The 16,826-nt window shown below is 37.2% G+C and overlaps 2 protein-coding genes across 2 annotated transcripts in view; one reads left to right on the forward strand and one right to left on the reverse strand.

Moving 5' to 3' along the window:
• Positions 1-467: 467 nt before the first annotated feature.
• On the reverse strand, positions 468-3,035 carry spink4 (serine peptidase inhibitor, Kazal type 4). The gene is made up of 4 exons (XM_056449291.1): positions 2,948-3,035; positions 2,709-2,731; positions 834-946; positions 468-578 (listed from the first exon to the last, which is right to left on the reverse strand). Exons 1-4 carry the CDS (start codon positions 2,994-2,996, stop codon positions 533-535), a joined length of 231 nt encoding a protein of 76 aa, XP_056305266.1. The 5' UTR covers positions 2,997-3,035; the 3' UTR covers positions 468-532.
• Positions 3,036-10,793: 7,758 nt separating this feature from the next.
• The window catches only part of mttp (microsomal triglyceride transfer protein), a 24,694-nt gene continuing 18,661 nt past the window's right edge, over positions 10,794-16,826 (forward strand). The window contains exons 1-5 of the mRNA XM_056461863.1: positions 10,794-10,928; positions 12,754-12,935; positions 15,107-15,250; positions 15,342-15,449; positions 15,526-15,642. Coding sequence (XP_056317838.1) covers positions 10,868-10,928; positions 12,754-12,935; positions 15,107-15,250; positions 15,342-15,449; positions 15,526-15,642 — 612 coding nt within the window. The 5' untranslated portion in view covers positions 10,794-10,867. The remainder of the gene's footprint in view (positions 10,929-12,753; positions 12,936-15,106; positions 15,251-15,341; positions 15,450-15,525; positions 15,643-16,826) is intronic.

Raw genomic sequence — 16,826 nt, forward strand, 5'->3', positions numbered from 1 at the left:
GTAACCATTGACTTCCATAGTATTTTTTCCTACAATGGAAGTCAATAGTTACAGGTTTACAGGGCTTCTGTAGTATTTTTTCCTACAATAGAAGTAAATGGTTACAGTTTCTTACTTCTGTTGATCACATAAGCAGATATTTTGAAGAACGTCAGAAACCTGTAACCATTGACTTTATAGTATTTTTTCCTACAATAGAAGTCATTGGTTACAGGTTTTCAGGACTTCCATAGTATCTTTCCTACAATAGAAGTCAATGGTTACAGGTTTTCAGGACTTCCATAGTATCTTTCCTACAATAGAAGTCAATGGTTAGGTTTTCAGCATTCGCCAAAACATCTTCTTTAGTGTTCAACAGAAGAAAGAAACTCATACAGGTGTGGAACTACATAAGAGAGAGTACATTTTAATTTTTGGGTGAACTATCCCTTCAAGGCCATTGGGACAGAAAATAACAAACAAAATAATGATGTTTCATTTCAGATACTTTAATAGCCATAAATCTTCATGGTCTTGAGAGTCCCTCAGCAGCTCAGCAGTCCCCATCTTTTGCAATTAAAATGTCTGATTTGGTTTTCCTGAAACAGACACAAAAATGCTATTATTTCATATAAAGACCAGGGGTGCCCAAACTCTGGAGGGCCGGTGTCCTGCAAAGTTTAGTTCCAACTCCAATCAGACACACCTGGGCTAGCTAATCAAGCTCTTACTAGGCTTTCTAAAAACAGCCTTGCAGGTGTGTTGAGGCAAGATGGAGCTAAACTCATCAGGACCGAGTTTGGACACCCCTGGTATAGACATATATGCACATATATCCAGTGTAGGTGACCTACAGTCTTTCCACACACAGCAAGCACTCATTGCTGTAAGTGTTTCCGTCACTGCCACAAACAGGAGCGAGATTCATAGGACACGCCAAAATCTCAGGCATTCCAGCACACGCCGGCTACAAAACACATACACATATTCACACAATGAGTACTAGTAAAAAAATAAGAAGACTGTGAATACAGCATACAGTCATCAAAAATAAACACACAAAAGAAAATATATTATAGGGCATCCTGTGAAAAAATTCCTTGCTCTGTTAAACATCATTAGGGAAATATTTATATATTGTTCAAGATAGTATTCAGCTTAAAGTGCCATTTAAAGGCTTAACAAGCTTAATCAGGTTTATTAGGCAGTTAAGTGTAATTAGGCAAATCATTTAATAAGTCATCCATTCAAATTTGGCCAGGATGCCAGGGTTAAACCCCTACTCTTTTTCGAAGAACATCCTGGGATTTTTAACGACCACAGATGGCGCTCACTGAGCAGTATAGAGTAGAGATCTGCGCGAGACTAAATTTCTAGTTCCACTCCTGCCAAGTTTTATTCCGCACCCAACCACTCCCGCTGTATATTCAGCCTCTGTTCACCCGCTGCCTGACCCACCCTGTTTTCTACCAACCTGACCGTTCCGCTAAATTTAGATCTTGTTTCCAAAATCTCACATTAAAATTTGGCACTACCAGAAGAGAGAGATGACATAAACGTGTAGGTTGTGCGAGGATTGTAGGCTAAATGTTAGTTTGGTTTGCCCCTTTGTGATGATGAGACATGAGTGCCGCGTGACGTGCGGTGAGGTTTGTGGCTGGTTAGATTTACAAACATTTCCACTCAATATATCTGCCAACTACCGATTGGGTTTCATATATCATATCAGCATTATTTCGATACACATAGCAGGTACATATTGGGCCTAGGAAGAATGTAAAATGTATAGCGATTAAATATGTCTCCCAAAAAACACCCAGCTGGATGCTAGAGTCCAGACAGCCTAGCAAGCGGCACACAGCACCATGGTGGATGTGCGCGCTCTTTCATTCTCACACACACACACACACACACACACACACACACACACACACACACACAGCATTACAGTGGATGCGCATGCTCTCTTTGTCTCTCACTTGCTCGCTCTCTCTCTCTCGGGAACGCTATATTTTTAGACCGCCCTCTCCCATTCAAATTACACCAAAGTTACTGAGCACTACCGTGCATTATTCTGAAATTTATTCCCTGGTCGTATCCTGCGGCTCCCACCGAAATGCAGACCTCTAGTATAGAGTCCCCTTCACTATACTGGGACGATAGGACCCACACAGACCACAGCACCCCCTGCTGGCCTCACTAACACCACTTCCAGCTGCAACCTAGCTTAGCTTCAGTGGGCAAACTGAATGTGAAAGCTGCAGAGAGCTAGCTGCTGGCCAAATCATTGTATAATGACAGTTTGTTCTGTAAACAATCGAAAAAGATATATAGCTTAAAGGGGCTTATAATATTGACCTAATAATGTTTTTTTTTATTAAAACTGTTTTTATTCTAGCCGAAATAAAACAAATAAGACTTTCTCCAGAAGAAAACATTATAGGAAATACTGTGAAAATTTCCTTGCTCTGTTAAACATCATTTGAGAAATATTTGAAAAAGAAAAAGAAAGAAAGAAAGAAATAAAAGGATAGCTAATAATTATATATATATATATATATATATATATATATATATATATATATATATATATATATATATATATATATATATATATATATATCTGTGGGATTTCCAACACCTGAACACATGAATGTACGCACACAAACATAACAAACAAACAAGCACTAGTTAATCAATCACTGACAAACACAAAAATTCCTCCATACCTTTCGGGATGACCCAGATGCTCCTGAAACAAAAATGAACATTTCTTAGAATTTTCCGAGAAAATGATGGAGAAGTTAAACCTGTTTTATCAGTTTCTGGAAGCTGAGCAGAATCCAGAACAAAGAGAGTCTCATTCCTGTTTGACACACCCAAGGCTTTAAATCTGATCTAGAGAATCCGCTGTTTGAGGACAAATACACGAATGATCGATGTAAACGAACACTTCTGTTGACTCTACCTGAACTGAGCAGAAGAAACAGGCCGAACACAAGCAGTCCAGTAGACATGTTGACACAGAATGAGCCCTACAGACTCACATGACTTTATATGACACCAAAGGAGTGTGAGATTTCACACACCTGAACACACACACGTAAAGATAAGGCTGTTTAACACAGGAACATGTGAGTTCTGCTTCCCTGTAAACTGAATTGAACTGAATGTTAAAACCGTCATGTGGACTCAATGATCTAATATTATTTCTTACGAAACGAAATGATTTCTGAGATAAACTATATAAATAATACAATATGAACACAAATATTTCTGAAGACATTTCTTGAAATTCCTTTTTTATTTTTAGTTTAAATTGAGAGTTTTTTTGTGTTATTTTTAGTTAATCAACATTATTAGTGGGGTTTGTCTTTAGGCAAATCCACTATTGTTATTCTCCATACTTACTATTCTTCTTCCTTCTTTTTCTTCCCTGCGTTTTTTTGGGCACACAACTAGTCCCCCAGTTTTCGCCCCAGACCCTCGAAAGTGGCGTCAAACTGTGTGGTTTTATTAGGGGTATGTAGCTATGACTTTTATAAGTGGTCCCCACTGACATAACATGGGGATGAACTTTGACAAGTGTGAATTTCATGTTAATCATGTTAGCATCATGCTAGAAACTCGATAAGCATGTTGTTAGCATGATGCTAACACAATTAGTAATCATGCTATCTACATGCTAATCATAGTAGCATTATGCTAGCAAATCGATTAACATGTTGTTAACATGATGTTAACACGATTTGCACCATGCTAACTCGATTAGCTTGTTAACAATTAGCATGTTTTTAAAATTGTTTTAACATTATATAACCAAAATGGCACAAAATGGCCGACATGCGAAAATCCCCATAGATTAAACGTTGGCACAAAATGGCTGATATCTAGATATTGATATCTAGATTAGAGAGTCGTAGAAGCTTGGGGTGGGCTCGTGTTACTCTGCCTATCAAGCCGGTTAGTGCTAAGTAGTGATATTTGTACACGCTCCCTAGCAACCACTTATAGCACCCCGACAACCATATAACAACATTCACAAGCCTCATGTCAGCACATGAACACCATAGAAAGACAGGGTTTGGGTTGTTTTCAATTAGGCTGATAAAATCTAATTTGTTTTCACCCATTAAACTGCATTACCACAACCTTGCAACCATTTCAAATACCCTAGCAAGTACATAAACACATATTTGGCAATTTATTAGCACTCCATTGCTTTTGGCCAGTACGTAATGCTTTTTACCCCAGAGAACTGCCACGGCAAACCCCACTCACATTTTCTTTAGTAAATGTACAATTCTAGTTGTTATTATTATTTCCTTTATTTAGCCAGATCACATTGAGACAGTACTACCTCTTCTTCCAGTGAGACCTGGTCAAGACAGCAGCACATAAAGTTTCACACACATGCAAAAAATATATATATCACAGAAAACATTACCACAAAATTAATTAATTGTTAATTAATTGTTTTAATTAAAAACAATTACAGATATACTTTAATACGTTATACAGAAGATGTTTAAAGGTACTCAGAGTCGGAAGTGTCAAGATTAAGCTAATTTTGCAGTTATATAGTGCAATACAGAATTTGATATTACTGATCATACTGGTTACACAAATCAGTTCTATTACAAACTGCAAAAAGAAGATTGTCTCCATCCACAGGCCGAAGCGGGTCAGTACAGGTAGATATAATGAATATATTTACTTTGCATACTTGCAGAAGAAAGGTACAAATGGTGTCAATGATGGGCTACCTAAAACTGCATGTATATTTAAGTTACAATAGTGTAAACTGCTTTAAGTTTAATAGTCTAAACAACTTTCATTCCACTACTAAGAATTTTATTTTAAAGGTGTTTGGTGAAATCAGTAATGATAATCAAGGGCTTTTTAAAAGAGTGTATCCAACCAATAGACCACTTAATAATGTTGTGCGATCCATTAGTTTGATGCATTCTTTAAAAAGGCCTTCATTGACATTACTGGTTTCACCCTGAACCATTAACATAACGTTATTAGTACTGTAAAACTGTTTAGATTATTAAAAAAGTTTCTTCACACTAAAAAATGATTTGAGGTGTTCACTGAAAGGTTCTTTGAGGAACTTTGAGGAACAAAATTATTCTTTAACGGGGTGCACCACAGTGAATTATTAAGGCTTGGTTGTGTTTATAAGATGCAAAACAATGTGTGCTGCTCATGCTTCACATAGAGAAAAACCACGTAATTATTTCATATATCTTACTTATACAGCTAGCTAACATGAAAATGACGCTGCTGAAGATCGTGGGTGTTTACAGCGGTTTGAGTTATAAATATGAATTTGTAGCTGAACTGTTAGCGGTGGCAAACATAATTTTCCATCATTTACATCCTCGTTTAATTCCTCACTACAGCATACCGTTAACGCTAGACACTGGATGTAATAGATCAATTTTAACAATTAAAAATACAGGTTGTGGCTCACAATCCACAGCTTTGTCTGTTAGAGGAGTTTTAGCCGAATGCAGCATTGAACTGGGAGAGATTCTGGAAGCTCTCCTTTGTCAAATGCTAGCTATATATTTTTTATAATTCTCTGGAACATAATTAAAATGAAATTGTAAGCACATGTCTCTTTGTGTCGTGTCCTTTGGAAGCCCAAATACAGAAACAGAAGAAGCTCTGTGGAAATAGCAGCGTTTGGGTGGCATTTTGGCTTTCTCTGCTATAACATAGCAGAGCCCCCCTGGCCATGCCCCTTCACTGCGCAGGGTGTGTGTGCGTTTGTGAGCTCACTAGCCCAGATATATTTATTTGTAGTCCCCAAACTTCGTTCACTGTAGGCTTTGCTAACTAACTCTGTAAAAGCCAATGTCTCCCTTTGCATTGAACTTTGAGCATCTTACAGAGATGTTGTTTTTGTTCACACAGCTACATTACACATCAACTAAAGTTAAAAATATGATATTGTAGTGGACCATCCCTTTAACCTTGCAGCTTTAACCCCCAGTACTATAATATTGTTAGAGAAACTAAAGAGATCCTAAAAGCTATAAAAATCCTCATTAGTCGGTTAATGATTATAAGATTTATGCTTATAATAATAGGCAAGGCAAACCTCTGAAGCTCTGGTGCAACACTGAAAATCCAAACCAGGAGATAAAGAAATAGCAACACAGCTTCATTTATGAAATAGAAACACTGATGGAAACTAAACAGTGACCAAATGTTTTCTTAAAGTTATAAATATTGTAATGAAAAAAAGACATTATATTATTATTATTATTATTATTAATAATAATATTAAAAGGGAAATCCTACATTAGATCATATCAGAAGTGTTTTACTGATTTACAGTGAGGGACAAAAGGTGGTAATGAAGTCATCACAGTACAGATCAGTTTACATTTACAGGAAGTGTAAAGGCCCTTGCTTTGACTTGACAGGTCATCACTAATCTCTCATGCTGCTTCTTCAGTTTCTTTTACAGTTCAGTGACTGTATTGTTTATTTGCCATAATGTTTTCCAGAGATTTTATGGAGCTTTTCAATCAGGTTTAGTTCAGGACTCTGGTTGGCCATCAAGGAAACTGCTTGACCTTTATTTCTGATTGGATGATGAACGCAAGGAAGAAACATGTTGCAGAGGAGTGTCTGCTAAACATTAAATTGACCCTCTTATGCATCTACAAAAAAGGACTGAACTCCTGCTGCGGAAAACACCACCGAACCATGACACATTACTCCACCTTTACTGATTTCTGCACACACTTCAGGTCCCGTCTTCCTCTAGTTTGAAGATCGACGTAATGTTTCCAATCAGAGCTGAATAAATGAAACTGTTTTTCATTATGAAAGAGAATTTTGGTCCAGTTCTCTATCCACGCAACATGCTTCTGATGTCAGTCTAGTCTTTGTTTCTCTCTGTTGATGAAAGGTTTGGTCACTGCAGGGCTTTCAGTCCACATTTTCTTAAACTGATCTCATTATGCAGAGGCTGATCCTATTTCCCATTGAGATTCTCCACTTTACCAAGTCCTCTTCTTCAAAAACTGCAGTGTACATGGTGACCTGAGTTCGATTCCCGGCTGATCTCTGCTTCTTACACTTTCCTGTCTATAATCTCCACTGTCTTATAACATTAAACATTAAAGGTGAAAAGTCCAAGTCTGAGGCCATGGTCCTCCACCGTAAAAAAGGTGGTTTGCCATCTTCAGGTTGGAGAAAAGTCTTTACCCCTGGTGGAGGAGTTCAAGTATCTTGGGATTCTGTTCACAAGTGAGAGTAGGATGGAGTGTGAGATTGACAGGCGGATCAGTGTAGTGGGAGCAGTAATGCGGTCGATGTATCGGTCCGTTGTGGTAAAGAAGGAGCTGAGCTGAAAAGCAAAGCTCTCGTTTTACCGGTCAATCTACGTTCCTACTCTCACCAATGGTCATGAGCTTTGGGTCGTGAACGAAAGGACAAGATCTCGAATACAAGCAGCCGAAATGAGTTTCCTTTGCAGGGTGGCAGGGCGCATCCTTATAGATATGGTGAGGAGTTCTGTCACCCAGGAAGAGCTCGGAGTAGAGCTGCTGCTCCTCCACATAGAAAGAAGTCAGCTGAGGTGGCTCGGGCATCTGTTTAGGATGCCTCCTGGACGCCTACCTAGGGAGGTGTTCCAGGCATGTCCCACCGGGAGGAGACCTCTGGGAAGACCCAGGACACGCTGAAGGAACTATGTCTCTCGGCTGGCCTGGCAACGCCTCGGGATCCTCTCTAAGGAGCTGGAGGAAGTGTGAGGGGAGGAGGAAATCTGAGGTTCTCTCCTAAGACTGCTGCCCTGCAACTCGGCCCCGGAAAAGTGGATAACAATGAGATGGGATAAGATATTTATATGGACAAGAATAAAGCAAACAAACAATAAATCTATGTATGAATGATTTTCTGTTGAATTTGTTAAGGCAATGTGTCCAACAGGAACATTTCTCAGAGGATGCGTTCTGTGTTCTAGCACTCCTCTGGATTTGTTCTTCCGGGGTAAGTTGACAAGACCGGTCCCTCTTAGAAAGTGAGTCTGTCTCTGCATTATTGGTATTGAGAAACATGAATTGTACTGTCACATTATACATTATTCAGCTGGATGTACTGGGTTCATGAAGAGATGGACATGATCAGCATCATTACTCGGTAGGATGAGGTGTTTAAACATGTTCTGTTGGTATCAAAGTGTGCCAAATTGTAACATCCTCATCCAAATATTAAGATAAGTTCCACCTCCCCCACCCAAATTTGTAAAATGTCTAGAAAAACAATACTCAAAGTTCTCAGATTTTTGTTCTCAGCTGTTTTCTTCTACTGCTGCTGTACCTCGTCTGCTTCAAGGCTGGATGTTTTGTGGGTTCAGAGACTTCTGTAGACCTTGTTTGGCTTCAACAGGACATTTTACCCATTTCCCTCAACATTTCTCTTTTTCACCATTCTATGTAAACCTTAGAAATGGTTGTGCGTGAAAATCCCAATAGAGCCCATTTGGCACCATAGGCATAGTGTAAAACATCCTTAAATGCTGATTATACAGTAGTTCAGTGAACTAATCCATAATCCAAATGATGGGATATTACTCAGTGCTAATCTGATGAGTGGTTTCTTTTCAGGAAAAAATAAATCAAAGATAATCAGCATCATGGCATAATCACTGCTGATTCAATCAAAAGCTCCTTCTCTCTTTCCCACACCAGTCTCAGTGTTTGTCCTGAAGATCTTCAACATGAAACTGGACCAGGAGTTCCAATGCTTTGATGGCATAAAATGAAATATGATGGCTTTGCTGAGATCTGATAGTACAGATATACAGTGCAGGTGAAAGGTCGTGCAGTAAAATGAAAATTACTCACTTACAGGTGCATATCACTATGTATAAATGGTTACTCACACGTGCAATTATATCATGCATCAAAGATCATCGACCACATCATCCACATAATGCATTACCCAGCATTACCCAGTTTATGACTGGCTGCCTAAATACAAGTCTCACTCTTGATTCTCACTTTCTAAAAATATTGTTCTAGAGGGTTATAATAGTTAACTAATAAATAAAATATCATTGTTACACTAAGTCTTAAATAAAAATTGTCAAAATAAAATAAAATGAAATAAGAATGTAAAATATTATTGAATTTAAAATGCTTGGCTTCACTAAATCGATTTGTGTTGGGACAACATTAACCCCGATTTATTTACACGTTTAACCCCGGCATCCTGGCCAAATTTGCCCACTGGCCTCTGTCTATTATGGCCTCCTAACCATCCCCATATCATAATTGACTTCATCGCTCTGTCTTCTCTCCACCAATCAGCTGGTGTGTGGTCTGGCGCAATATGGCTGCCGTCGCATCATCAAGGTGGATGCCACACAATGGTGGTGGATGAGGAGATTTTCCCTAATGTGTAAATCGCTTTGAGTGTCTAGAAAAGTGCTATATAAATTTAAGGAATTATTAATATTATTTAGTTCAGAATTTAAAATTTAGTTAGTAATTAAAGAGTTCTAGAATTTTCCTCTGCAATGAGAATTTTTCTCTGCCTCTTAATGTTTATATTCAGTTATTTCATGTTAAAGTTGATGAAAATAACCTGTTCTTTGCCTTAAAAGTGAAATTACTGAATCAAGACATAAAGCCTGAGAAAATTTCAGATGGCACTGAGGTTTTTGTATCTGGACTCTTCAATTTCAGATTTAACCATAGACATCCTTGCGTATAATATAGCCTTATACAATATATAGTGTTATATTATGTTAATTTAATGATACATATTATTATATTTGAATGTACGAAAGAAACAACCAAATTGATCAAATAAAAAAAGAAAAGAAATTCTAGAGTAGTTTGGCTAATTATTCATTCTCCCTCAGCTTAGTCCCTTTATTCGTTCACCAACTTATGTTGCAACCCAGTACTGGGAAACACTTATACACACTCATTCACACACATTCACTAAGGCCAAACCCAAGCGAACATGGGGAGAACATGTAAACTCCACACAGAAATGCCAACTGACCCAGCCGGGACTCGAACCAGTCACCTTCTTATGTGAGGAAACACTGAGCCACCGTGTAGCCCTGTAGTTTGGCTGATTATTTTAATATAAATACTAAAACATTGTAACATTAAAAGTATTTGGAAACTTTAAAATACATTTAGTAGTAAATCTATAGACAATTTTGAGGGAGGTAAACGAAAACAATGGTCCAGGCTTAATTCGTGTTTTACATTTTTAATTTCTAGCTTCCGAGAATACAAAAAAGGGCCACATATTGATAAATAATTGTATGATAGCGGTTTTAACATTAAGTTATGATTGAATTGCCTCTTGTTATAGTTATAAAATAGTTTGATAAGCAGGAAATGTTCATGGGCCAATGGCATGACCACACTGAAATGGTATATAAACGGTTTTTTCACGCGTATCGAAAGACTTCATTTGACGTGCTTTAAAAATACGGCCTTTCAAAATAACTCCACTTGAGCTTGAACATCCTTATTTATAAATACTAATACCATAAAGCATTAAATGGCATAATGAAATTATCGTGGGTTCGAGCAAAACCGAATCAACGACCTAATCCTGTCATTAGCGTTTGATCATCGTGAAGAGAGAGAAACGATGCGCGCGCCTTCAGTGAGCGCTGATTGATGCGCGCCGCCGCGGCCGCACAAAAACCACAGCCGTTCATTCACCAAATCTCACAAACTCTGCCGGTTAATTATTAGCCGTTATCTCGCACTTAGTACCGGAGCGTGGAGTTTGGAGTCTGCCCTTGAATCCTGATAAACAGAGAGAGAGAGTGAGTGAGAGAGCTGAGGGATCAGGTAGCCTTCATCTCTCTGACCCGCAGACCCCAAACATGATGCCGGTTGCCGGACTTCTGCTGTGCGTCACCGCCGTCCTCTGCACCTCAGCTCTTGGTGAGTCAATTAAAGGAAGTCTGAAGATTCGAAAATATCCCTTTGAGTTTATTTCAGACTATTTATGATTGCTGCTTGTTTAAATCTCTGTTCTTGTTTTCAAAACTGAGATTTAATTTATTGTTACATTAGTTTAAGGGTGAGTACATGAGAAAGAACGGTTATACAGGATATTATTTTCTGGAGAGCATTTAGTAATCATGAAGTTAGTCACACCTTTCATGTTGCTTGCTTAAACCCCTGTTCTAATATATATTTTTATAAAAACTGATATTTAATTTGTTGTTATTGTTTCATTAGTTCAAGGGTGAGTACTTATACAGGATATGATTTTTTTTTTTGGGAGCATTTAATAATCATGAGGTTAGTCACACCTTTCATTCATTCTGTGCCCAGATTTATCATGTGTGCTCATCATTTAATCATTATCAGTATGATTGCTGTAATCTTTTTTAATTTTTTGTATGTATCTTGTTGTTAAAATTTATGCAAAATATTTAAAATAAAACGTAGATTTAAAAGCATTTATTTGTTTTAAGAGGTAAAATCAGGGCATAGTCTCTGTATCAGAAGTTGTGATGCAATCAGAATGTGACACGTCAGTGTTTTTAGGACAGGAGTGAACTGTGCTGTCAACGAACAAAGTGATCTCATTTTAAAGAGATAATTTTATGACCATTTGATAAGCTTAAAACCACATATTTAAACAAACATACAGGCCATTAAACTGCAATTTGTATTATTACAATTTTAATACATATCTATTTAGTGTTTTTTCTCCTAAGAACACAAATTTGATTAATCTAAAAATTCCTAAAACCCCATATTGCCTCAACAATGGTAAAACCCAAATATTTAGAAATATGTAGACAAAGCATTAAATCACATGTTATATTTTCCTCTTATACTCATTTATTCAGTATATTTCGTTCCTAAACTCACAAACTGCGTTGATTTACACAATCTTCACTTTGAATATGTAATTTAGACAAAAAGTTAAGACAAAATTAAACATTCAATTATCAAAATGTATTATGGCACCCTTTAAGACAGATTTATTCAGTGTTTTGCCCCTAAACTCACAAATTGCATTGATTTGCACAAACTATACCCTAAATATGTCACTCTATTTAAAACATTATTACACTAAATATAGCATTAATATCACAATGTGTATATTGTGGCCAACATTTTAGACTGATTTATTCAAACTTACAATTAAATTTGATTCAAACAAATATATCCTTATATATACGTCATACTTTCAAAGAGTAATGAAGCACTAAATTGCAATGTGTATTGTGACAATTTTAAACAGATTTATTTAGTTTTTAACTCCCAAATGACCTTGAGTCCCACAAATGTTACTTCAAATACATCACAGATTCTATAGTCTGAATCTTTTAAGACTCAAGGTTAAGTTTCATCATGAGAAGCTAAAGAATATGATCCATGTATATACGATGATTACAGATAACTGAGGATTAATAGCTCATAGTACACCGTTATCTGAGACCCACCTACAATTACAGATAGGACAACATTCTTTTCCCTTCTGTTTTAACTTCTGTGAAAGGCTGCGGACTTACTCTGAATTGCCTTGCTGCTTCTCTTGACCAAATTATACAAGTTTGAATGCAAAACCCTGTGGATTAAAACAGAGAGAGGATTGAATTTAGGGTTAAAGTCTGTGCTTTGAGATGTTTCCTGTCTGTCTTCCCTCACATTCCTCTCTTGCTGTAGTCCAGCTGTGTCTTACATGCCACTGACCTGAGATCAGAAGATCCAGAAAGCGTCACAGCATGACATTTGTGTGTTTTTTCAGGTGCTGGACCTCGGCTGGATAACGGCAAACTCTACAGATACAGCTACAGCACTGAGGTCGGGCTGAACCGGCCGACGGGATCGCCTGGAGGCAATGCTGGATTCAGGATTAGCAGTGATGTGGACATCAACCTGGCCTGGAGGAACCCAGAGATCCAGGACGAGCAGCTGCTGCAAGTACAGGTAAGGGGACAAGAGCTAGAGACACAAAAAAGGCCACTTTACACACTCAAAGGTGCCTTAGGTCAATTTTGCCAAACAATGTTGATATTTGAATGCACCAAAATAAACACACCCATCACCCAACAAGACCTTGCCTCTTATTTACAGCTGACGTCAAACTATTAGACTTATTATTAGTTTTTTCTTTTTCAAATATTTCCCTAAATGATGTTTAACAGAGCAAGACATTTTTCACAGTATTTCCTATAATATTTTTTCTTCTGGAGAAAGTCTTATTTGTTTTATTGCGGTTAGAATAAAAGCAGTTTACATTTTTAAAAAAAACTATTTTAAGGTCAAAATTATTAGCCTCCGTTAGCTATATATTTTTTTCGATAGACTACAGAACAAACCATCATTATACAATAACTTGCCTAATTAGCCTAACCTGCTTAGTTACCCTAATTAACCCTTTAAATGTCACTTTAAGCTGAATACTAATATCTTGAAAAATATAATTTACAGTCATCATGGCAGATTAAAATAAATCAGTTATTAAAAATGAGTTATTAAAACTATTATGATTAGATATGCATTGAAAATATTTCGTCCCTTAAACAATAATTGGTATAAAAAATATACGAGGGGCTAATAATTCAGGAATGCTAATAATTTTGACTTCAACTGTTCATCCAGCCTGATCTCACGGGTAACTATTTTATGTTTTGTCAGTTTAGTAATTAATTTGTACATATTTGAACGAGTTCAGTCATATAAAAATGTACGATTTTAAAAAGGAGGTGTGGCACCCAACCCCACCCCTAAACCCAATCGTCATTGGGGGATGAGCAAATCGTACTAAATTGTATTAATGAGATCATTCGAATTCATATGAATTAACCACTAGATCAAAAAGTTACGGATTGCCATGAAATTGTGTTGGTGTATCTCAACTAGAGTTACAAGACACGCCCCTTACTGCTGATTGGTCTCTGCTGTGTCTCGGTCCGACACTGTGGTCAAAAGCTTTTTCAGATATTGCCTAGAGCATGTATAAGACACTTTAACGTAAAACATTTACTTCACAAACTGACCATTTTCAAAGAATATTTTAAATTATGTTTTAATCGTTTGTTGTGCCGTAAAATCTTGTAGCTAAATAAAACTGAAAAAAGAAAACACATAATTACTAAATAATGAGTTTGGAGATTTTGAAATTAAAATATTCAAAAAAAAAACGTAATGATATATTTTGTTAGATTTTTTGAAATATATATTTTGTAACATTTCAAAGCACATGTAAAGTACTTGAGCATTTAAATTGTGGTGTGTTTTTGATCATTACATTTAAAAACAATGCATTTCAAATATATTAAACTGTAACTTTATTAAATGTGGAAATACACATATTTAAATACATTGTTTTTAAAATATATTATTTCTGTAATAAGCGCTGCATTTTAAAAAGTATGCTACAGTTCTTATTAAGTAAACCTGCAGTCAAAAAATGACGTTTGCTGTTTTTTCACACTACATATATAAAATAAGCTGAAACAACACAATTCTTGAGTTTTTTTGGGTGGACAGCTTCATTGTTTTCTGTTCAATCCACTTAAATTTGTAAAAACTAATGTTAATTTAATTCCTTCATGTTGTCTCAGCACAAATCGATTATGTGGAATCCAACATTTTTACAGTCTAGTGTGCAAATAATTATCATTGACATACTATTCATTTTGTGTTTTTGTCATTAGTATTAGTTTGTCAATAGAGTTTGTCATTAGGTTTAACTCTTTAGTTTTTTTTTATTTAGCTATTTTTGTACTTTTTAAAAATGTTATATTTCAAGTAACAACCTTTTTGGGTCACACTTTATTTTGATGGTCCGTTTATTGAATTTAAGTTACAGTGCATCTGATTCCAACTAATTCTCACTAGATTATAAATAGACTGTTAGGTTGGGGTTAGGATTGGGGTTAGAGTTAGTGTAAGTTGACATGTACTTGCAAAGTTTCTTATAGTCAGTTAAATGTCTGTTGAAGGAGCATATCAACAGATATTAAGCAGAAAGTCTAGTAATACTCAAAAGGACTATCAAAATAAAGTGTTACCATTTTTTCTTTTTTAATGGTTTTAGTTTTAGTAAATAAAATATCTCTGGTGTAAATCACATCCTCCTGTCCTGTTCTCAGATTTCAAATGTTCAAGTTGAAAGTGCTGGAAAGCACTCCCGCAAAAACAACATCTTCCACGGCAGCTCAGCCGAAAGCATTCTGGGGAAAGTCAGACTTGAGGCACTTCAGAGGCCCTTCTTGGTGCTGTGGAAGATGGGCAAGGTATGAAACTGTTTTTATATCAGTTTAGTTTGTAACTTTAAATGCTTTCCATAGTAATTTAACTTTTGTGTTATTTTGCTTGCTCATATAGATCAGAAGCCTCTATGCCCAAAAGGCGGAGCCTGCTACTGTCAAAAACCTGAAGAGGGGTGTGGCCAGTATGCTAATGATGCAGCTTAAGTCCGGAAAGATGTCAGAGGTAAAGACCGGCAATTAACATTCTCCTCTTTGTGTTTTAACTACTGTACAATAAATACTTCCTTTGTAATCTGCAGGCTGATGCTTCGGGGAAATGTTTAGTTGAGTACAAAGTTAGCAAACATCAGGTGATCCGCACAAAACACTTGGAAACTTGCAAATCACAAGAGACGGGATTCACTACTCACAGTCCAGTAAGACCAATACTCATTTTCTTATCTTACCTCACCCAGCAGGCACAGGACGTCAATAAGACGTCAGATTGACTTTGTACCCCAACGTCAATGGGGACGTTGAATTTTATTTGAAAATGAAAATCGGGTTGACGTCAGAACTCAATGTCAGACAGATGTCAGTGTCCAACATCCAACCTAAAACCAACCAAATATCAACGTCTAATGATGTTAAAGAGCCCATATTATACATGAAATAGGGTCATATTTAGGTTGTAAGGGTCTCCAACAACAGTCTAATATGCATGCAAGGTCAAAAAACACTTTGATGGTCTTATAATCTGCATTTATTTTTACCTAATTATCCCAGCGACTCCCATATGAATCGTTCAGCGATTCATTTGTACCCAAACCCCTCCTCAGCGCGAAGCTAATATGCGCTGATTGGACCGATGACAGCCTGCTGCGATTGGTCGAGGACACTGACAGGCTTCAGGGCGAGACAGAGTGAAATGCCCAGCAGCTAATCTACAATATAAAAGTAGTCACAGTGCACACCTGCTTCATAGTGGATTTTGGCTGCCAGTGGGTGAATGTAAATACAGACGATGTACTAGAAAATACTGACGACTAACTATTTTATCAAGCAAAAAGTCCAAGAACTGGCGAGGAGATCTAGCAGTCTACTTGCTCTTTTCACACACACAAACGCACACACACACAGGGCCGGCGGGTCCACAATAGAGACGGCGCGGCGGCGACACCTCCCGCACCCTCCGCGTCCTCAGTTACATCCGCGATTACAACCCCAATTTTTTTCTGTTAGTGGGCGGGGCCGCAGGTTTCAAATCTCCCGGGCTTGCGCATGCAACTACTTGTGTTTCGTAGCTGCGTAATCACGAAACACCTAATGACTCGTTATCAAGACGACTCGTTTGAAGCACTATGAGTCGACTCTTTTATAGATGAATCAATAGTTTTAAACACTGTACACTTACAGATTTAAGCCTTAGCTGGATATTTCACTTCACTTAGAGCTGTGTGACACACTACATGGAAGGGCATTTTCAAAAACACATAATATGGGCTCTTTAAAGCTTGACGTGTGGACGTTACCACTATGACGTCTATCAGACGTTGGATTTTGGTTGCCATACCTGATGAACAAATGTCAGTATTTGATGCCAATATGACGTTGGTTTAAG

This window comes from Danio aesculapii, chromosome 1 (assembly GCF_903798145.1).
Source record: "Danio aesculapii chromosome 1, fDanAes4.1, whole genome shotgun sequence".
In the NCBI taxonomy this organism is placed as follows: Eukaryota; Metazoa; Chordata; class Actinopteri; order Cypriniformes; family Danionidae; genus Danio; species Danio aesculapii.

Bases quoted from the DNA above. Each gene is read 5' to 3' on its own strand.
- spink4 (XM_056449291.1), bottom strand. From the start codon at position 2,996: ATGTCTACTGGACTGCTTGTGTTCGGCCTGTTTCTTCTGCTCAGTTCA. The intron at 947-2,708 runs GTATGGAGGAAT...TGTGTTTTGTAG, and splicing joins CATCTGGGTCATCCCGAAAG to CCGGCGTGTGCTGGAATGCC. The intron at 579-833 runs GTAGGTCACCTA...TGTCTGTTTCAG, and splicing joins TTGCTGTGTGTGGAAAGACT to GAAAACCAAATCAGACATTT.